Source organism: Corvus cornix, chromosome 12 (assembly GCF_000738735.6).
Source record: "Corvus cornix cornix isolate S_Up_H32 chromosome 12, ASM73873v5, whole genome shotgun sequence".
Taxonomy (NCBI): domain Eukaryota; kingdom Metazoa; phylum Chordata; class Aves; order Passeriformes; family Corvidae; genus Corvus; species Corvus cornix.
In genome coordinates, this window is record NC_046342.1 from 9,880,321 (window position 1) to 9,902,364 (window position 22,044).

At 51.1% G+C, this 22,044-nt stretch overlaps 1 protein-coding gene across 1 annotated transcript in view; it reads left to right on the forward strand.

Moving 5' to 3' along the window:
* PLXNA1 (plexin A1) overlaps positions 1–21,733 on the forward strand; it is a 116,048-nt gene extending 94,315 nt beyond the window's left edge. Inside the window, 10 exon segments of the mRNA XM_039558814.1 lie at positions 247–313; positions 4,884–5,030; positions 5,860–6,019; positions 6,573–6,676; positions 7,103–7,199; positions 7,868–8,058; positions 8,733–8,902; positions 10,594–10,806; positions 13,834–13,984; positions 17,374–21,733. Of these exon segments, the coding sequence (XP_039414748.1) occupies positions 247–313; positions 4,884–5,030; positions 5,860–6,019; positions 6,573–6,676; positions 7,103–7,199; positions 7,868–8,058; positions 8,733–8,902; positions 10,594–10,806; positions 13,834–13,984; positions 17,374–17,469 (1,396 nt within the window). The 3' untranslated portion in view covers positions 17,470–21,733.
* Positions 21,734–22,044: the final 311 nt, after the last annotated feature.

Consider the following 22,044-nt stretch of genomic DNA (forward strand, 5'->3'; position numbering starts at 1 on the left):
GCAGTTCTCCAAATACACTGGAGACCAATTTGCTTTTCTCTCCTGGGGAGCTGCTGATGGGAAGGCTTTCCACTAGAGCTTGTGCTGTCTGCTTGTGCCCCTGGCTTTGAGCCTCCTGCCTTTCCAGATGAAGCCTTTTAAAGCCAAAAATAATTTAGCTGCAGTCTAAGGGTGGGGTGGCAACAGGTGAGATTAGAGACCCTTAATATTCTCTGCTGATGGCTTTGCTCTCTACCTTCCCTACAGAACGGAGTCAGTGGCAGAGAAGATGCTGACAAATTGGTTCACGTTTCTGCTGTACAAGTTTCTGAAGGTGAGTTGGGGAAGGGATAGCAACCCCGTGTGGACAGGGAGGTGGTTCCTGCCTTGCTGGGCCAGCCAGCTACCCAAAGCCCAGGCTGACATGCTCCTGAGCATTGCTGCTCCCTCCCAGAGCAGAGATTGCTTCCCAGACCTCCTTTCCCATCCTGGTTTTCTGAGATGCGATTCTGGTCTCCTTTTTGGGAAATAGCTGAGATTGGGAAATGAAATCCAGATCAGGATTGCTTAATGCATAGCGGGTTTGAGATTTTAACAATGGTGCCCTGAGGAAAGATAAATCTGAAGCAACTCAGCTGACTCTTGGAGTGGTCCCCATTCCTCTCTTCTTGCCTTTGCTTGTGTAACTCAGGAGGAAAAAGCCCTTAGAGCTGACCCTTCTATAGGCATGGCTGTGATGGGAGGCTGTTTCTGCCTCTTTGAGTTGTAGTTTAATGAGTTGCACTCTTCATGTAACGCCACTGATTTTCCTTCATCTCTCCAGCACTGAGGTTCTGTGGCAGGGGAATGGTTTCCTGCAGGCATCTCCACTTCTGCTGCTGCTTCCCCTGCCAAAGGTGCCCTGGTGGGGATGGATGCCTTGAGGGGCTTGTTGACAGCCAGGGACAGAGCTCTCCACTGCACCTGCATGAGGCTGCAGAGCCTGTTAGCTTGAATTCACCTGTTTCCCAATTTCATTGGGCTAACAGAAGAGGATGCCCCAGTGTAAGCTCTGTTTTTACCACTGGTGCATCTACCCATATGGAGAACATTAATGCCATCAGCACCAGTGCTTCCACCTGCTAGAGCTGCACCAGTTTCCATGCAGATTACACAGCAGCAGCTCCAGTGCACGGACCCCTGGCTCAGTCCTGCTGCAACTTTGGGATGACTCTGACAGATGAACGGCGCCCGCGATCCTGCCGCTGGTTTGTCAGGCAGCAGGGCTGTTTCTTGGGATCCTGCCTGGTGTCGGTGCAGTGAGACTGGGTGGCACACAGCCGTTTTTTGTGGGATTTCATCCCTCATTAAGATAAAGAGGATTTGAACCATTTCCAGCCAGGAGATGTGAGCGAGCAGGAGTCTGAGCAGAACTCAAGTGATCGTCAACGAGAGGTGATTTATAATATCACTTACATGCACTTGGCTTTTTGCCTCTGTCGAGGAATACCCTGTATCTATAAAAATCTATCTAGCTTGCCGGGGGTGGGAGAGGAGAAGAGCTGTGCTGGTCATGGGGAGATGTCAAACCTCCCACCACCCCTTTGTGCCAGGGCTTTGCCCAGCAGGGCCCTTGCATCAGCACCGCCCGGTGGGATTGGGTAGAACACTGGCAGAAGGCTCTTTGGGCTCTGTGAACTTGGTGGCACAGGCAGGAGTAGCTCCCCTCAAGGCTCCCTGAAGTGAACAGGGTTATGCTTTGGCCGAGCAAACTGCAGTGCACAGCCTATGAACACCTGCAGCAGTGTTTGGGGACATTGCATTTGCGTGTGTGACCTGACATCCTTTATCTGTCCCTGGCTGGACTGGGCCATGTTCAGAAGCTACTTTGAATCAGCTCGTGCATCACCATTGTCCTGCATCTGTCCTTGTCGCCCTTCAGACAGGCTTCTGGGCACATGACCAGGTGTGGGGCAGGTCTGAGGGTAAGGAGTAGCAAGTGAGAGATGTGGGGATGGTGGGACCAGGGCAATGCCTCTTTATAAAAAAGTCCTTGGCTACACCATGACTTAGGCATGGGAAAACACCTCCAGTCTCTGGGTGGTAGCAGCAGGAGAAAGGTCTGATCTAGGTGCACCATTACAAGAGAAATATACACAGAGGGCCTGGATGAACTTGCTGGCTGTGAAATTTGTTACGCTGGGATTCATCTCCTTGGGAAGTGGTTGAAACTCCACTGCTTGAGTCACTTGAGTTAAACTGGAAGAGACTTGAGGATGTGCTCATGCCCTCTTCTGGGCTAGTCCCACCAGAGGAGACCCACGAGGCTGTTCTCACCTGTCTCTGGGCAGTGAGGATCACAGGTGGCAGCAAAAGCAGGAGAAGTCCATGGAGTAGATGGAGAGTATCACAGCAGACAGTTTGCCAGCAGGGAAAGTGCCCCAAAGTGCGGTAATTGTGCATGTAAATGAGGCAGACAGCCACGTGCCAGATCGGCTCTCAGCAAACCTGCCCCGAGCAGGGCAAGATACACTGGGGTGAGGGATGGGCACAGGGACAGGACAGCCCCTCATGCTCAGGGCCAGCAGCTTGGGGAGCCAGCAAGGGCTGGCGCTTTCAGGAGGGCCCTGTAGTAGCATTTATCAGACTCTTAATGAGATACCTCAGGGAAAGGGAGATGGATAAATTGAGACAAGTGCTGAAAAATGCACAATATTAGGTTCCTGATGAGCTAGATCTAGTCAGTAAGACAGTTTGGGAATTACCTGGCTTGTCTCAGCCTGCTCCCAACATATCAACACAGGCATGCACAGGGTGTCTGCAGCTGCCCTCCTCCAGCTCGGCTGCCATGGAGAGCTCCCAAAGCTCCCCTCAGCCAAGTTCCCAGCAGAGAGCAAACTGCATAAGGGCTGGCAGCATGGGCACAGTCACATTTGGGGGGCAGGCTGCCCTTCATCAACCTGAGGGGCCATCTGGCCACATCTCAGTGGTCTCCTCCTGTATATCACCTGATGGAGCTCCTCTCAGGTCAACTGCCCAGCTCTGGTTTCTTTGGTCCCTGTTCATTTTGTTGGTCTCTGTCAAAGATGATCCCTAAATCATCCTCATCTGCAGTGTCTCAGTGAGCTGTGACCCACAGCCGCATCTTGGCCCTGGTCTTCAAGAGCCGGTGGGACAGTGAGGCTGGGAGTGAGGTGTTGCATTTTAAGGGTAGGATCCACATTAGGAACAGATGGAGAAGCCAGTGTGGGAAAGACTGAGCCCACCTCTCTTGGTGTGGATCCTCAGAGGTGGTGCAGAGCTGCAGATATGGGGCAGCAGCAATGCCTTACTGGAGAGGTGAAAGCTGTGGGCTGCGACTGCAGCAACCATGGCAGATGGAAGCAAGAGTCCCACTCCAAGCTATCCTTCATCCATACCACTTCCACAGACTTGGAAGTTTCACAAGGAGTTTTTGCAAGCAACCAAAAAAGGCAACTTGAGTCCTTCCACCAGAACCAGAGAGGTAGGCTTGGGGTGCCCTGGGACCCCTGGGCTGTCACCACTCTGCAGCCAGCCTCGCCTTGCTGGGCAGCCGGTGATGTGCAGCCTAGCACCCACTTGGGTCTCTCGCTTTTCCAAGCTGACTTAATGAAGCCAAGTTTGCAAATGATACATAATTTCAAAGACAGGCGTGTTGTCGGAAGGTCTGGGGATGATGTATGCCTGTTCCTGCTCGTTAGCAGCTGTCTCTTTAATTACCGCAGATGCTAACGAGATGCTAACAGCATATGGTGACAGGGAGAGCAGCCGCACTTTGCACCAAAGTACAATTCATTTGTGAGGCGGCCGGGAGGGAGGGATGAGGGCCAGTGGGGTAAAATCTGCTGGGACTTCTTCCCATCCTCTCTGTTCCCATTGTACTCCTTTTTCTCCCTTAAGGCTAATGGCTGTATCTGGAAGGGCTCATTTGGATGCAGTTCAGGGGAGATGTTTGGGCCCTGGGTGATGAACGGGTGTCCACTCTGAGCCCTGCTATGCCAAATCCTGGCTCCAGGCTGGCTGGTGCTTCCAACCTTGGCAGGTCCTTTACTGTTCCCGAATCCAGCATCCAGCATATTTTAGGGAGAAGTGTCTGGTCCAGTTTCCCTTTCCCTTCCTCACATGTATGAGATAGATGCTGATGTGGCTCTGTCTGGTGGCTAAAGCTGGCTCTCACTACCAGGCTTTGGCAGTGGAGATGCGTAGGTGGCAAATGATTTAGCTGCAGGAAACCTCATTGCCTGGTCCCCTCCATCACTTAGAGACTCAGGGCAGGGTTGTCTGTGGGTTGCTCCCTTGCTTTTCCTTTCCAATGGATCTGTCTGGCTGTGCCCAGCTGTCATTTGGAGAAACCTCCTTTGACCTTCTCTCATGTGAGACTGGGCTTGTGGAAGACATCAGAACTGCAACGTGCTACCTGGGCAAGAACCCCCAGGCTGTCCTACTGCAGCATGCCCTTTCTAGTTCTCAGGTGCTTCTCTTGTCTGGAGCAGCTCAAAAGACAGGCTGTATCCCATACTCAAGGTCCCCAGACTCAATCTGCTCTTCAGTAGACTTGAATTTACCCTTTTTAGCTCATCTTTGGCTTGCAGAATGAGCAGAATTCACGCAGAAGTATCTGGAAGCTCTGAGAATCTGAGCCAACAGGTTGATAGACAATCAACTTCCAATGGGCTTGGAAGGAGAGAATAAGTTCCTTCACAGGATGAATTTTACCATGAACCCCCTTCCTTGCAGTCTTGAGCAAGGGATGGAGACTCTTTATAATGCCATGTGTGGGGATTGATGCTGCAGGGCCACAGGAGACTTCTGACACAATGGTGGTTCTTGAAAGGCAAAGCTGGTGCCTGGCACCTTCTAACTCTTCTCTCTCCTCTCCTCTCCTCCATCCCCCTGTCCCACAGGAATGTGCCGGGGAACCACTCTTCATGCTCTACTGTGCCATCAAGCAGCAGATGGAGAAGGGACCCATTGATGCCATCACAGGAGAGGCTCGCTACTCCCTCAGTGAGGACAAGCTCATCCGGCAGCAGATTGACTACAAAATGCTGGTTAGTGCAAACAGAAGGCTCAGTGGTGTTGGTGCTTGCCAGGACTGCCAGGTCCAGCTCTTTAACAAGATCTTGGAGGCACACAAAGTACTTTTAGAGAGAGTTTTGTCCGTTGTTCTCTCCAGCATTCCTGGGTGCCTCTTGGCCTGTCTGAGTGGGGCCCATCTCAGACAGGGTCAGAAACAGGGCCTTTCCTTGGCAAGGTTTGCTCTTGCCATGGGCCCAAGGAAGCCAAACATGAACTGAATCCTTCTCCATATCTCTCTAAGCAAACCCCCTGGCAATGGCAGGTTTGAGTGAGAGATGCTGTTGAGCTTGTGCTACATGGAGCAGCCCATAGCTCATGTTGGGTGTGGATCGAAGTTAGAGCTTTGAGGTTACTGCAGGAGATGGAGAGATACTTCTCTTCTTCCTTCTGAGCCCTCTCCTCTGTCCAGCTAAATGATAAGCCAGACTCTTCCCCTGGCTGAGCCTGCAGCTGGTTCTTCACCTGCAGCTCAGTTTCCACTGGGATGGTTGGGAGAGGAGTGGAGTGTGCCTGGGCATTGCTTGTTCTCAACAGGCTTTGGTGCATTGGGCATGGTTTGCTGGCCCAGGATTCCTTCACTGACACTGTGCTCCCTTTCTGGGAATTGGAGATTTGAGACTGGCAGGGAGAGGTGGGGAAAGGGGAAAGGGGAGCAGGAATGTGCCATGTGGCTACAACTCTACAGCAGTCCGGGAGGTGGGAAGACACGGCCTGTAGACAGCTGTAGCCTTGTGTCCTTGGACCTGCCTTTGCAGCCAGTGTGTCACAGCCTCTCACTCGAGCCTTTCTGACCCTGTGCAGACCCTGAACTGCGTGAACCCTGAGAATGAGAATGCCCCAGAGATCCCTGTCAAGGTGCTGAACTGCGACACCATCACGCAGGTGAAGGAGAAGCTGCTGGATGCTGTCTACAAGGGTGTGCCCTATTCCCAGCGACCCAAAGCTGGAGACATGGACCTGGGTAAGAGAGAGGCCAAGCACTTCCCTGTGGGGAACAGGGATGTGACTAAGAGCAGAAGTGCCAATAAATCTGGGCAGGGCAGGAAAATCAACATATCCTACAGGAGCACATTTGTGCTTGTTCAGTCCACTTTTGCTATGCTGACTGGCACTGACTGTGTGTGGGGAGCCCTGGCATGAGAATGGGGATCCTGCCAGTTGAGACAATGGGGAGAAGAGCCCCTTTGGCTCTGACTGGGGTCTGAATTGCAGGCTTGAGGTGTCTTGAGATCCAAGGAGGCCAGCAATAGTTGAGAGCAGTGTTAATAGTCTGTTCTTAAAGGGGGGACAGGGGAATGGAGAGGAGCAAAGGTAACAATTACCAGGGTCAAACTGATGCTGGCTTTCCTTGAGTACTTGGATTTACCCAACACACTGATAGTCATCAGCCTTGGGGCTCAGAGAGGGGTAGGAGGGCTCTTTAGTTGATGCCTGGGTACCGTGCTCCTGCCCTTGCCTTAGCTTTGTGCTCCTATTATCCGCTAACCATGAGCCCTTCTCCCTCACGGGGACAGAGTGGCGGCAGGGCAGGATGGCCCGGATCATACTGCAGGATGAAGATGTCACCACAAAGATTGACAATGACTGGAAGAGGCTGAACACCCTGGCCCACTACCAGGTAAGGCTCTCCATGATGGAGAACACTGAGCAGTCACCAGCTGCTTTGAACTTGAGCATCTTCTCTCCCTCCTCAGCTTGGTCAGGGCCTGGGCTCAGCTCTCCAGGGCCATGGCCAGGAGGTCTGCAGTCACTTTCCTTCCTGCACCTCATGTTTATGGTCCTTTTAAATGGGACATTTCCAGAGTTCATAGAGGCTGTTCTGCACTCTGGCCTTACTCTGCCATTTTCATGCTGAGCTTTCTGGTGTGTTCCTGTTCTGCCCCTTCCCCCATCTGTCACAGAGCTATGTCAGGCTCCTTTGCTGGAGATGATGTCCCTGGGGTGCTGGCAGTGTAGCTGCATCCCTCTGGGGCTGGTTTCTGCCGTGGCTGTTCCCCCTGTGCCTCTCTGGTGTGGCAGCCTCTCAGTCCATCTCTGCCCACAGGTGACGGATGGCTCCTCAGTCGCCCTGGTGCCCAAGCAGAACTCAGCATACAACATCTCCAACTCCTCCACCTTCACCAAGTCCCTCAGCAGATACGGTGAGTGCACAGGGGCATCCTCCTCTGGGCTGGCAGGGGAGGTGACACTGGGCTGGGTATGTGGACCAAGGCACAGGGCAAGTGACTATAACTGTAACTCATGTGAACAAAGTCCTCCAAACTCCCAGCTCTCCTGCACGATGCAATTTATTCTGGTGTTGGAGAGGGAACAGGTGCCCTCAGAGCCGTCTTTCTTTGCAGTGTGTTGGACTCAGGGGAAAAAGGCAAATGTTAGATGGCTGCTGTTAAGGGATCTTTTCCCTTTTATTCCCCTGAAATCTAATTAAAAGAAGCACAGAGGCACTTAGCACTTAAAAGAGCAGAGTTGAAGACTCCCACGAATGTGCTGGCATATATACTTCAGCCTTGGTTTGGGAGGGAATAGTGTGATCAGCTCAGACTGATGCACAGGAAGCATCTGTGATCCTGTCACTTGTGTGCTGGGAGCAGGACAGGCTCTGCAGAATTCTATCCAGGGTGGTCCTGGCCCCTGTACATCAGCCAGGCTTGCATGTGGCTCAGTGGGATATGAGGATGGTCAAAGCAGAGCTCCCAATCCATGGTGGCTGCAGGGGCTGAATCCCAAAGCTCCTCTGGAGGGGAGGGCAGTGATGGGGCTGGTGGCGAGGCAGAGGTGGCAGGGTAGGAGCATCCCCCTGTGCTTGCAGAGAGCATGCTGAGGACAGCCAGCAGCCCCGACAGCCTGCGCTCACGGACCCCCATGATCACCCCCGACCTGGAGAGCGGCACCAAGCTCTGGCACCTGGTGAAAAACCACGACCACATGGACCAGAGGGAGGGCGACCGGGGCAGCAAGATGGTCTCCGAAATCTACCTGACCCGTCTGTTGGCCACCAAGGTATGGCCCAGAGACCCAAAGCTGATGCCTGGCTTTTGAAATCTGAGTGGGGAAGGGTTGTGATTTGGGTTGTCCAAAAGTGGTAAGCACTACTTTTTTGTTAGCCTCCTGCTCTAGCACAGGAAGAGGTCCTCATTTGATCTCTTTTCTGAGCTGGAGGTGAAGGGTTTGTGTGTTGAAACCCTCAGTGAACATCCCCTGAGTGGATTTTACTATTTGCTTTTTGCGCCTTTTGGTGTTTTTACTGTTGCCTGTATCCTTGAGCAGGTGCTGGTCTGCAAAGCAGAGATATCCTGGGATAGGTGCCTCTTTGGTGTTTGGGATAAAGCTGCAGAACTGGTGATGTGGGAAGGGTGATTATCCCTGGCATTTGGCATTGCAGCATGTTCCACTTCCCTCAGCACATACAACAATTTTTGTTTTGTATGGTGCTTTCCTTTGTATACTTTTAGCATGCCAGATCATACAGTGAAGGAGATACCTCATCACTGCACTGTCTGTTTCCCAGTATAAACCACTGAGAACCAGTAGGGTTACACAGACTGTACAGTGCTGCTCTTCCAGGTGTAGGAATAGAAGTGAAATTGATTTAGAGGCTGACCATTAGTTAAAGACTCACCTCTCTGCTGGCACAAGGTGTTGCTGAGCAGCCCTTTTCTCTTTCTCCTCCTCAGGGTACCCTGCAGAAATTTGTGGATGACCTGTTTGAGACCATCTTTAGCACAGCTCACCGTGGGAGTGCACTGCCCCTCGCCATCAAGTACATGTTTGATTTCCTGGATGAACAAGCTGATAAGCATCAGATCAATGATTATGATGTCAGGCACACCTGGAAGAGTAACTGGTAATGGAGAAGGACAGTGGGCAAGGGGGGTGGGCTAACAATATCACAGCTTCCAAGCCCTCCCACAGGGAGCAGAAATATGTACCTGGAAATGATCCAGGACAAGAGAGGCCCATATCTCTGTATTTGGGGTGTGGGTAAATCCCTTGCATGCCTTCCTTCGAAGAAAAAAATCCCAGGAATGCAATGTTCCCTCAGCCCTTCCCCAGATCCCAAGCAGCACGCTCCCCCGATTGCTGCAGTCGCTGAGGGCCACAGCAGCTCTGTTCCCATCTCACCTTGGCCTCTCCATCCTCTGGGCTCCTCCAGGGATGCCAGCCCCAATTCTCATCTCTGCTGTCCTGAAGGTGTTTCCACGCTCCTTGCTGTCACTCAGCCATGCCCTACCAAAGCCAGCACAGATCTGTGTGCACACCCTCGCTGCCCTTGCCCGCAGAGCCAGCCCCTGCTCTGCTAATCTCTGGCTGAACGCTGGGGTGGGCGGCTCATGAGGCCTCCTGGGTGCTGTGCTGGGGCTGGGGCTCCAGCAGGTGTTGGCTCCTTAGCCCCCTTTGGCATTTCTCGTTTCTGCTGCCTCACTGGTTCCACCTCTCTGATCTTGCCGTGACTGGAGACGGGTACGTATGTTCCCCGTGTCTGGCATTTGTTAAATGGCAGCCAAATTGCTTTTGTGTAGTTCAGTAACTGTTTGCAATTAGCAGGGCAGGAAAAGAAACATTTTTAAATGGAGATGTGAGAGCGCGGAAGTGCTTGGAACTGATTTATAACTCAGCTTCCTATATTAAAAGAAGGAGTGAAAGGCAAGGGAGGAAAAAAGCCCCACTCTTCAGGGGCTGGGCACGAAGGCTCTTGCATACTAATGCCTGTGCTTATCTCTGGGTGCTAATTCGACGTGTGGAGCTAATTTCTCCAGGCCATTCCCTTCACAAATGAAATATGTACACGCACCCAGTACCCTCATTAGGAAAGTCCTGGGGAATGAAGTGTGTTTTGTTTAAGATAAAAACATTCACTGAATGTAGGTGCTGGGGGATGACAGAGCAGGGAGGATTTCTGATGGAGGAGGCTCTGAGGCACTCCTGGGAGAGGAGGGGGGCAGCAGGATTGGGAAGTGGAGCCATGGAGGGTGGCATGTGTGTCAGTATGCAGCAAACAACCAGTCGATGGCTCGCCAGGAGACCTGCTGTCTCTACAGCTGAGAGCTTTATTTCCAGCACCTGAGGCCGCCTAAATTTTCCTCTGGTGTTAAATGCGCTAATGAGTCCCTTGAGGAGTCCAGTTAACTCCCTCCTCTGGCATGGGAGATGTGTGAAATGCCACACAGCGCCTTCGAAGGGATTATTGATGTGAGAGAAAGGGACCGTGCCTGGTTTGACCCATGGGCTCAGCAAGGTCTCTTCAGTGTGAGTGGATCCTTGGAGAAACCACAGATCTGCACCGCCCTGGTTTGCCTTTGGAGATGTTGGCAGTGCTGAGGAATTTCTTCACAGAGAACTTTGTCTTTGTGGGGGTGGGCAGGGGGGAATGGACATTTACCCAGGATGTTTGCATCCCTGGAATGCTGGGGAAAGCAACCTACCCAATTCTGCGTCATGGGGAGCTCCTTCTCCACAACTAGAGGTGCATGTATGTGCCAGCTGCCTTGCAGGGTGTGGTTCAGGTGCTGACTCCTATTTTCCTTCATCCCTCAGTCTACCTCTACGTTTTTGGGTGAATGTGATTAAGAACCCCCAGTTTGTGTTCGACATTCACAAGAACAGTATTACTGATGCCTGCCTATCCGTGGTGGCTCAGACATTCATGGACTCCTGCTCAACTTCTGAGCACAAGCTAGGAAAGGACTCTCCCTCCAACAAACTACTGTATGCCAAGGACATCCCCAACTACAAGAGCTGGGTAGAAAGGTGAGTAGACTTGGCCATAGCTCCTTGCTTCACCTGGGGGACTTGCAGTGGATGCTCATGGATGTGGGGACTTGGGTTGTTGGGAGGGCTCCTCTTGGCAGCTGACTGAAGCAGGACTGTACTAATGCTGGCAGAAGGTGATCCTCTTGTTTGGGGGATGATGCTTTCTCATTATTGTCTCCTGGAATGAGTTTGCAATGACTGTTCTGAAGAGCTGTTTATGACTTGCTTGAGGGGTGCTAAAAGCAACATCCACTATTAGGTTGTCTGATGTCTTCTGTTGTAAAAACTTGGTCTGTACTAGGGAATTACTAACACCTCCCTTGATTGCTTTTGAAGAGCAGTGAGAACTCAGCCTTGGACTAGAGAAGTGCCTCTTTTGTACCACAACAATTCACCCAGGTTTTGCTGAAATGCTTGAAAATTATAATTTCCCATCTCTCATCCTTCAGTACGTGTCGCCTGGAATCCTTGGGAGGGTACATGCTCTGAGGCAGTGCTCAGGCTGCTGTCTCTGTGCTGAGGAGCAGGGAGAGGAGCAGGTCCCCTGACACCTTCCAACACCCTCCACCTTCCCTGTTAGCTGATGAGAGATGTCCCTCTGTCCCGCTGAATTAATGTAGTGTTAAAGGTTCAGGGTTTGAATGAGACTGATTTTGATGCACTCAGGCATAATACTGTGTTTAGCTTTATCCTTTTGGGAGAGAAACCTAGGAGATGTCCTCCAAAGCCCTCCAAATAGAGCTACTGTTAAAATGTTACTGTCCTGTGAAGTGGAACTTCATAAAACTTAAAAAATGGCAGATTTCAGGTTGCTGATGCAACTTCTCCTTTGTGGTGATGTGCTGGGTTAAAGATGATGCTTGGTCTTAACTGAGGGCCCTTTTTCAGCATCTTGAGCAAATACAGAATGAACTAAATGAAGAATGCCCAGACAACAGTAAATGTAATATTCTCTAGTTTGTAAGGGTGGAACTTTGTAGCCTAAATCACCTTGGGTACTCGCTTGTGCACAGATATTTTTGTTGCACCATTGGCATGCCTGGTGTTTTGCAGGCAAGTACAAAGACAAGCTTCTTCCCTTGAGGAAAGTAGGGCTTGGATCAGAAGGAAAAATGCCCCTGAAATATGATGCCTGAGATGAGAGGTGAGCTGCATTGTAATAGGAGGAAGTTCTTTGCGTGGGGCTGGATGGGGCTTTGGAGTGGGGTCCCATAGGAACATCACAAGCTTCATAAGGTGAATTTCTTTGACCTTGCCATCTCTATGACAAAAATATTCAGCTCTGTGTATGTGCCTGGAAGAAAAAAGGTATAAAACCATTTCAGAGTTAAACATTGGTCTAGACATTCTGCGTCCCTGGGGAGGAGGTGGGAGATCTCAGTGGTGACAGATGTTCCTGCCATTGCTTACCTCCAGAATGGTCCCAGAGGCAGATGAGCAGGGGGCAGAGATGTCCTGTGCAGGGGGTGACTATGTCTACCACTGTTCTTCTACTGCAGGGATTTATGGCATAGTCAGCATTTCTGGCTTTTGGCACAGTAACAGTCACAAAGCTTTGCAGAGGAGGGATGGGAGTGGTGTGGGGGTGGCTGAGTGGGACTGCCAGTCCCAACAGCAGGTCTGTCTGCTGCTGTGGCTCAGGCACCAGCTGAAAAAAGGGCATCCTGCCAATCTGAGGCAGGAGTAGCACAGGGAAGGGCTTAGGAAGTGGGGAACCTGGGGAAACCCAAGGGGACTGCTGCTGGGGTCACATGTTATGTGTCCTCTGGAAAAGGTCGGTGTGACTGGAATCTTGGTCCACATGAGCCAGGCACACCTTGTATTGAAAAACGATGGTTTCTTCCCATCCTATGTGTCATGATAACACCTGGAATGTGAAACTGCTGCTTTAGGACACGTCACTCTGAGGTGATCTTTCTAGGGGTGTAGGAGATGCCTGGTTTAGTCAGAGGTCCTCACCCCAGACCACTGCTCTCCCGGCACCATCCAGGAATTCTCTGGCATCATTTTCTGGGTGTGAATGAGCCTCTTTGTAAAAACTGCCCAAGTAGTTTATCACTAGCTGAGTTCAGTGCTGTGGGATAGAGTGGATCCTCATATTCATCTCCTCAAGTGGTCTTGCTGCCATCTGCTCCTATCCAAGTGCTTCAGCAGTGTTCCATCTCAGCGTTCAGCTGATGACACTAATGATGCTAATCACTGTACCAGAAACTTCACTGAGTGAGGAGTCATGAGGAGCAGAGCAAACCTGGGAGAGGCTGGCACTCTGTATTTCCAGGTGGTAATGCTGGTAATACTGGTCCCTGGGAGCAGCCAGAGCTCATTTGCTGTGGGCAGGGTTTCTTTTTAAAGAAAGGACACAACCCTGGTTTCCAAAAAGTCCTCAGCAGCCAGCCCACTGGTGCATCTGCTTTGTGTAACTCTCCTGCTGTAATGGGATGCTGCAGCTTTGTCCTCTCAGGGTTTTGATGAACATCCTGTTGGATATTCTGTTTTTCCACTACCACAGCACGTGTATTGCTGCAGGGGCAGGATGTCACCTGGTCTCCTGTTCACACCCCAAGTATTTAATTGAATGCAAAGGGGCATTGTTGGCTTTAGGGACATGGTGACCTTAGGAGAGCAGTAGCAAAACCTTGTGTGTTGCTGCAGGTGTGGAGGGTCCTGGTGCATGTGGTTTGGTGGCAACACATGCCAATGGGATGGGAAGGATAAAAAATGTGTTGTTTAGGAGAGGGTGGAAAATCCCTCAGAGCAGCATCTCTTGGCTTCCCAGCACAGTGAGCAGAATTGCTGGGTGCTGTTCCATCAGGACCATGTTCCTCACGGTGCTGACTGCTCTGTGGAGTGCTCAGAGACCTCTTAATGAGCAGTGTTATAATGGGTGATCACATGTCACTGCTTGGAGGTAAGATGCTCTTCACTTGCCTTTCCAGTGGCTGTTCTCTGTGAACATCGTGGCAGGGACCCATCCCCTCCTGCCTGTCCCTGCTTCTGACCCACTCTTCTGTTCCTCCCTGGCAGATATTATGCAGATATAGCTAAAATGCCAGCGATCAGTGACCAGGACATGAGCGCGTACCTGGCAGAGCAGTCGCGGTTGCACCTCAGCCAGTTCAACAGCATGAGTGCCCTGCACGAGATCTACTCCTACATCACCAAGTACAAGGATGAGGTAAGACGTGGTGAGGCAGAGTCAGGCCTGAGCTGCCACTTGATTCCTTTTGTCCTTGTTTCTGCAGTCCTCTGCTTTTTCCTATAAAAACACACCATGAAATGCAGAATAGTAACATATTCCATGTCTGTGCTTGGACCTGGTGGAGAAGGAAAGGTTTGGGAGGCATGAAGCCAGGAGCTGGAGTAGGCAGTGCTCATTCCTCGTATTTTCTGCAGTGAGTAATGTGGGAAACACCTATTTTTCTACACATTTGGCACATGAGCTCCATGAGGCTGCAGAGTTCCTGGCATTATCTCAGCGTGCCTCCCCTATCCACTGCCACCAATCCTGCACCATGGTGGTACCAATGCTGTGGAACTGTACAGGTGGTGTGTGGTTCCACTCCTCAGAGATGTTAGAGGATGTGGTGGCCTCTCCAGTGCTTGTTTTGTGAATGTCAGTAAGGATGGTTAAGAACTCCTCTGTTGTAATTTATACAAATTAATTTCTCAAAGCTCTGCTCAAATCCGCAGCCTACATCTTATTAAAGCAATAAAATATGTAACTACTGTAAAATATGGGTCTATACACAAAGCATGATAGTACAGGTTTTATTGTCCCAATAAAGGGGTTTGATGACTGTGTTTGAATGGTGGCTCATTTAGGTGACAGAGTGCCAGAATATCTTCTCACTCAGAGCCAGGAGAGGAAATGGGGTGCCTGTTATACCATGCAGCAATCCCGAGAGGCTTCTCCCAGTGCCTCTTTGAGGTGTGAATTTAAGGGGTCCATGAGCAGTTTGTAGCAGACCTGGCCCCTGGGTTTAAGGTCAGCACTGGGATCATGGTGGCCAATACCCTATGGAACTCGGTGCTTTACAGGAGGGAGGAGGAGGTCCTGGCTTCCCTGGTTCTTGGGAAGGTGCTGGTGGGACCTCTGTGCCACTCCTTAGATGACTTTGGATGGCACATCCCAGAGGCCCCTGTTGCTCTGGGTAATGGGTTGGCCATGAAGGGGTTCTGGGGTTTTACACTTCGTACACAGTTTTGTGGCTACCCTGAGTGTGCAAGTGGAGCAATCTGGAAGATCTAGATTTGCTGTGGTCCAGCTATCATCCCTCAGCCACCATCCAATGCTTGCTTCCTCCAGGCTAAAAGTCCTACAAGCCTTAAATAAATCCTCCAAGCCCGGGGTGAGAGCATGGAGGGGACCATGTGAGATGAACCCGTGGCATTAATGAGTTGCTCTTTAGGAGCACAGGTCCTCTTCTTTCCCAAGAGCAGCCTGACATCTGTTGAGTGTCTTGCTGTTGCCTGCTCTCTGAGCATCACAAGTGTGTTCACAGCTCTCAGGAACTTCTTTTATTATTTGTAATGGGATTAATAAATCGCAGCTGTTCCCTTTGTTTGTTTTCATTCATTAAGCACAATTATATGCAGCCCGATTGCACCCTCTTTGATGCAAAATGGGAGAGAATAATTTTTCCTGTTGTTCAGTGCAATAATATGCTGTCATTGGCTGTGAATGAAAATCATAATTAATTTTCATTTGGGTACTTGCATCTTGGTAATCAGTGGTCCTGGCTCCTTACAGCAGGTGACAAACCTGGGTCTCTCTATGCTCAGCACAGGTTTCCTTTGACTGCATTGTTTCCATAAGGCTGAGATAAGAGAGGGGTAAATAAATGCATGGGCAGTTTGGGAATCTTTTGACACCTCAGCATCCCAGGATATACAGCTGTCTGATTGGGAGGGGCAGAGGAGGCAGGTGGGTGGAAAAGGCTTCTACTTCACTTCTCTGACCAATCTTGTTTGGTTCCAGCTGAGGCACCGTTCAGACATGTGGGGTTTTGATTTCTGTGTTAGTATCACTATAGGTGTTTTACTCTGTGTATAGCATGATGGCTGAGATAATCTGTGGAGATGGATGGGGGGGGAGTGTCCCCAGTAGCAGGTTTGTGGCAGAATCCATGAGTTCTTGCCAGTCCAGCTGCCGCCCTGAGTTGTCACTGCCAGGGGAGGTAAATCAGATGTGTCCAGCTCTTGCTGGTGATTTTTCCCCTCCTCAGGAGCTGGCACCAGTGCCCAGATGCAGCTTTCCCTTTTCTTTTGGGAAGAGACTTCCCATCAGGCATCTCTTACTGCCCCAGGAGACAGGGGCCAGGCTGGTCCTGCCCCAAAACAGCCTGAAGGAGACCCAGTGTGTTGGTAGCCAGAGGCTGGTTGTGGCAGTGTGGTTGGATGCTCCTCAGCACACCCTGCCTGCCTCTCCACAACTCGCCAGTGCTGCAGCAGCTCTTAATCAAAGGGAGCTGATTCCCCATTAAGAAGTTACCTGTAGGGCTCCTGATGGACTTTGCCTGCCTCCTAGTAAGTCTATTAATTATACAACAGTTTGTTTCCAATTATGCAGCCAATGAAATGGTTAATCAAGTCCCCTTTGATGGATGCCTTGATATATAATTACAAAAAATTTGCTCTCTCAACTAGCTCACCCGAGGAGATGAGATTTCTGTCAGGTTTGTTTTTTTAAATCGGCTTTTCTGCTCTGCTGGCATGACGTTAGTGAGACGAGACTCCTGGCTGCTGGGAGGGCAACTGCCCCTTTGTTTTACACTTTGTTACTCCCTTTTTCCCACTCTGAGCCTCATCTTCTACCTTCCTGCTGCTGCCAGTCCTTCCCCCAGCCCTGGGGGCGTGGTCACATCCAGCCCAGGGCAGGGGACTGACCCTCCAGTCTGCAATCTGTCATCCTGATCAGCAGCTTGTTCAGGGGAAGGATTTTAAAGAAGGAAAGTCATTCTCAGGGGTCTGTGGGTGCACCCCTTTAACAGGACTGGGGGCTCCCAGGCTTTGCTGGCGCATCTATCTGATGTCCCCTTCCAGCACCCCACTGTCCTCATTGTCCACTGTGGGGAGAAATGTGACAGGTTTTAACTCTGGTGGCAGCTGAAGCCTTGTGGATTTGGTGTTTTTGTGCTTGTGGAACCAGTTCATGGTTTGATTGTGGTCTCTGAAACACAACCCCTGCTTCCCTAAGGTGTAACAGGATTGTTGGAGTCACAGACATGGCGGGAAGGTGTTGTTGGCTTGGATTTGGGGTTCACTCTCTGTTTGACTGTGTTTCCTTCACTTCCCCATGTGCAAGTTGGCTTCTCGTTAGTGTCAGGCAGGTCCCTGGTGTTACTGCAGACCCTTTGGGGTTCCCAGTGGGCTCGGTTTGTGGAGGGCACCACTCAGAGTGGTGTCTTCCACCTTGCACTTCCTTTGGCCCCATTGGGGAACAAGAATCCTTCCCATGGGGCCACATCCCCATCTCCTGATGCCGTCAAAGAGCCAGCGGGCCACAGGGAGCCGCTTTAGGTAGGAAGACACCTCCTCACCCTCTCTCCTCGCCTCTCTCCCCAGATTTTAGCTGCGTTGGAGAAGGACGAGCAGGCCCGGAGGCAGCGGCTGCGGAGTAAGCTGGAGCAGGCGATCGACACAATGGCCTTAAGCAGCTGAGAAGGCAGTGGCGGCGGCAGCGTCCGGCAGCGGGGGCGGCAGGACGGAGGGAGGGAGGGAGGAAGGACCGGCCAGCGGCAGCCACGGGCACAAGACTTTGGGGCTGGCAGCGGCCGGGCCCGCGGGAGCCGCCGCGCCTCCGCACGCTTCCCACGGACAAACACGGAAACCTCGCGCTTTAGCGGAAAAAACCACAAACCCCGACGGCGGCAGCAGCGTCGATAGAACTCCCTGACCCACAGACAAACCCCCCAGTCCAGCCGGGATGCAGCGGGGACCTTGCAGAGAGGCGATGCCGGGAGGAGGAGAAGGGGGTCGCCTGCCCCGTGGAGCTGCTGGGCATCCCTTGCCTGGGCAGAGCCCCTGAGCCCACAGGGAAGGAGGGTCGGGACCGCGGGGCTTTCTAGGAAGGCGTTTGGATGTTGTTGTTACTTTGGTGAAGGGAGGGTGGGTGGGCTCCTATTTTTACTGTACTTGACTTGCTCTCCCTTCCTTCCCCCCAGCTGTCCACCTCCTCTCCTCCTCTCTCTTTTTCTCTCTCTCCCCCCTTCTCTCTCTCTCTCTCTCTGGCCTTCTGCCACTAGTGTTAACTGCTATATTTGCACAATTTACACGAGACAAACAAAATTTTTAATTTAAAGGAAAAAAAAATTGTAACAAAAAATGGGAGGGGAAAAAATATTCTAAATTTTTTGCAATGAACTAACAAAAATGATTTTAAGAGATAAGCTAAAGGACTGATGCTGGGGAGATTTGGGGTGGGGGCTTTAGGGGTGGGCAGGAAAGGGAGAAATCCCTGAGCTTTGATATTTCTAAAATACGTCCTGTGCCATGTTTTATTTGAATGTCGTTTAGTGCGAAAAAAAAAATTGAAGAAAAAAAAAAGTTGGGAGTTTTGTTAGCTGGATAGATGCTGTTATTTTAATGCTGCTGAGTGGTTCTGGAGGTCAAAATCAGAGAGGAAGGGAGATCCCAAGGCTGTTTTTTTCTTTTCCTGGGTGATTGCTGAAGGATGGTCGGTGTTTTGTTGAGCTTGTCCTTGTTTTCCCGGTTCGGTGGCCATGGGGTGGTCTGGGCAGCGCTGCCTGCTTCTGCCTGTCCTGGGATGATGCGGGGTGGAGGATGGTTGTGGGGCCTTGGGGACTGTCAGGAGGGTTGATGGAGAGCCAGCCTGGCTTTTTGTGGCAGATTCTCTGGCACTGGAGCTGCCTTAACAAAGGCCCTTTATGTTTATTTTTCCCCATCATCTTTTTGTGCCGATGCAGGGGATGAGACCAGATCCCTGGCAAAAGGGAAGGCAGCTCCTCTGCATTCCTGACTGGGATCCCCCCTGGCAAACCCCACTGGGTTCCCAGCCCATGGAGGGACTGGGATTCTGGCTGCCATGGGGCTGTTGCCTGCTCTTCCACCTGGGGACCCCAAATGTGTGCAGGACCTTCCACCCAAGACTGACCTTTCTTTCTCTTGTCTTTTCCTTCTTTCTCCCCCTTTCTCTCCTTGCTGTCACCCTGTCTCCCCTCCGCTGCCTCCGCCCTGACAGGGCTTTGCTGGAGACCTGAGGTCTCTCCCTCAGTTGCCCCCTTGGAAATGCCAGTTCCTTGTGGGTTTGTGCTTTCCAGAGATGAAAAGGTGCTGAATGCTGCCCTGAATGGCAGCAGGTGACCAAAAACTTCCAAAAGAAATGAGCAAAACCCTTTCCTTTTCTGTACTGAGAACTCCTGTCACTGCCCAGGCCACGGCACCCGGGGCCACACTCTGCCAGGAGCGGACGGCTGTCGAAATCCAAGTGGAGAGAAGCCCAGCTGATTTCTGTCCATTCCCTTAAATTGCAAGTTAAGGGGGGGAGAGGGAGAAATAATGAAGTTTTTAATTAAAAAAAAAAATAATAAAAGTGTGTATATATATATATGTGGTTACAATCTAATTCTCGTGCCCCAGTGGGGTGCTTGTATATTCAACTGAAGGAGAATCGAACCAATATAAATATGAGATGAATTTACACAGCCAGTTAAAACAAAACAAACAACAACCGAAAGAAAGAAAAATTAAAAAAGGATACCAAATGGTCTGGAAGGAACTTCCAAGCCTTTCTCACCATGCAGAACAATTGTTTGAAGCCTGCACATCTCTCATTATGTTGTAATTTTGTTTGGTTTTGTTTTGTTTTAATAAGGAGGGAAAGGAGAGAAGATGCTGATTAAAAAAGAAAAAAAAAAGGAAAAAAAAAAGATGACAAAAGAATCCAACCACAACAGCAAAACTATGTTTGAAAAAGAATTTATAATTGTTTCCCAAACCTACGAACCCTGAGCTGTCGCTGGATTTCTGAGAGCTGTGGGCTGTTGCATGACTGTGCTAGATTTTAGTCTGAGTTGATCTTTTTAAGAAACAGAAGAAAAAAACCCATAAAACAAAGAAACTGCAAGTATTGAATTTTAGAGGTTCGTTTAGGCCTGTTACCTGTTTTTTTTTTAATTTGAAATTAATTTGCCACTTTCTCGTCCAGAAGGAAAAAAAAAAAAGAAACAGCAAAATGAAAGACTTTAGAGGTTCACATCTCAAATGTGGTACTTGGAGAGCCTTAAAGGACAGCTGTGTGCCCTGTGCCGGGGCCACCGCTGGCTGCCAGCATCTCCCTGGGTGCTCTGGTGGGACAGAACCCTCCGGGGGTCCCTTTGTAGAATTCACTGCTGCTGTGATGGGGTGGAGGGGTGCCTGCAGCTCCCTTTGGTGCAAAACTTCTTCCTTGTGGCATTGCTGGCTGCGTGGTACTGGTGGAGGTCCTGGAAATCGCCCGGAGGATGGCGGCAATTCATCGGTGGTCACTGCGGTGTGACGGAAGGGGAGCGATGGCTTTGAGGTCTCTGTCCAGGACCTGTGTGGGTCCTGCCTGTTGCAGTGGTAAGAGTGTCTTGGGGAGCTTTGGTTGGTGTTGAGGGAGCCAAGCACATGGGTTTTGTGGTGGTTGAGAGGGGATGGAGATGTGTTTCTAAGAGCATCTCCCTGAAAATTTCCCTTTGGACAGAGAGGGCTGGAAGCACTGTTAATTGCTGAGGTCTCTTAGCCTGTTGCTTTCCCAGCAGCAATGCTGTGGGTGCTCCCTCAGCCAGCCTGGAGGGACAAATTAGTTTTTTGGCCATAGTGGGTCTGAGGTGAATTTGGGCAGCAGAGAGGCTCCTGGGGAGGTCATGCTGGGTTGAATGGCAGTGCCATGGTGTGGCTCTGCTTTCTGGGCTCCCCTTGTGCTGTGACCTAGCTCTTCCAGCCCCCTGGTGATGCTGACTGCCTGTAGTGTGGTCCTAGGGATGAGTTCCCGTTGGCTTCCTCCTGGAGAGCTTTGGGGTGTCTGCAGTTTGCTCCAGCAAATGATGCCTCAGCATCTCCCCACCACTCGGGGGTCCCCTTACTGCCTCTAACGGGGAGGGTGGTGGTCAGTCAGGTGGGCACTGCAGTGCTGCCCGCAGCCTCTGGCGCTTCTTGGTGCTACCTTTGCCTTTTGCATGATGCCCAGCGTCCTTAATCGTGCCAGGCAGCTGCCTGCCCTCCCTTGACCAGCCTGGCGGGGTCAGAACCGGCCCTGTCAGACCCTGACTCAGAACGGAGAAAGGTGTGGAGAAGCTGGGAAGCACCCACAGGACTCCTCTTACTGCTGGTGTAGCCCCTGCCCCAGAATGGGCTGAGATGGAGAAGTATCCCTTGCTGTGAGCCTGCCTTTCCGGGCACTCCTGCTCTGGACACCACCAGAGGCAGCTGGGCCATGCAAGCTGATCCCCCACCGCTGCAAGCAAGGGGGGTCCCTGGCTGCTCTCATTGCCTTTCTCTTCAGTTTGGGGTTAAAAAATGTGCAGTCCAGCCTGGACGTGTCCCCTCAGCAGGAGCCCCGTGTCACCCTCAGAGCTGGCCCCAGCCTGGGGACAGGGAGCAGGGGGATGGGTGGGGGGACCCCCCCAGGCTCACCCGCTCCTGACCAAAGCGCACAACGAGCTGTCCTTTAAGAAAGCAGGGGAAAACCTAAGGCGGACCCGGCGAGAGGCAGAGAATTCTAATAGTTTTAGAAAATTAAATGGGGAAAAAAAAAAATCACACTCCGGAGTCCTGATTCCCTTTCTGTGATTGTTTCAGACTTGAAGCAACAGGCCAGCACGGCTGGCCAAGCGCCCTTTGATCGTGTAAATATCCTGCTATTTCCTATTTTAATGTTCTTCAGATTTAGTACTTGTAAATAAACACATGCATCAAGGAGAGATTAAACATTTTTGCTAAAGCTGGTGTTTTGCCTGTGTTTTTGGGGGTGATGTGGGTGCGTGGGGCAGGCAGCTTTGGGAGCAGTGGGCAAATCCGTGGCTGTGCCAGGGGATGTGATGCAAAATGGCATGTGCTGTGATGGGCCAGCAACACGGTGCATATGTGGGTGTGGGGGTCCTGAACTCTGGTTGTTTACACCCCCCAAAGGAGCTCCAGGCTCTCACAGGGGAATATAGATGACTTCCCCATCAGCCCCTTTCCTGGGTGGCTCATGTTAAACTGCTTTAAACCATTTGATTTCACTCGTCACCTTTCTAAGTGTTCAAAGCT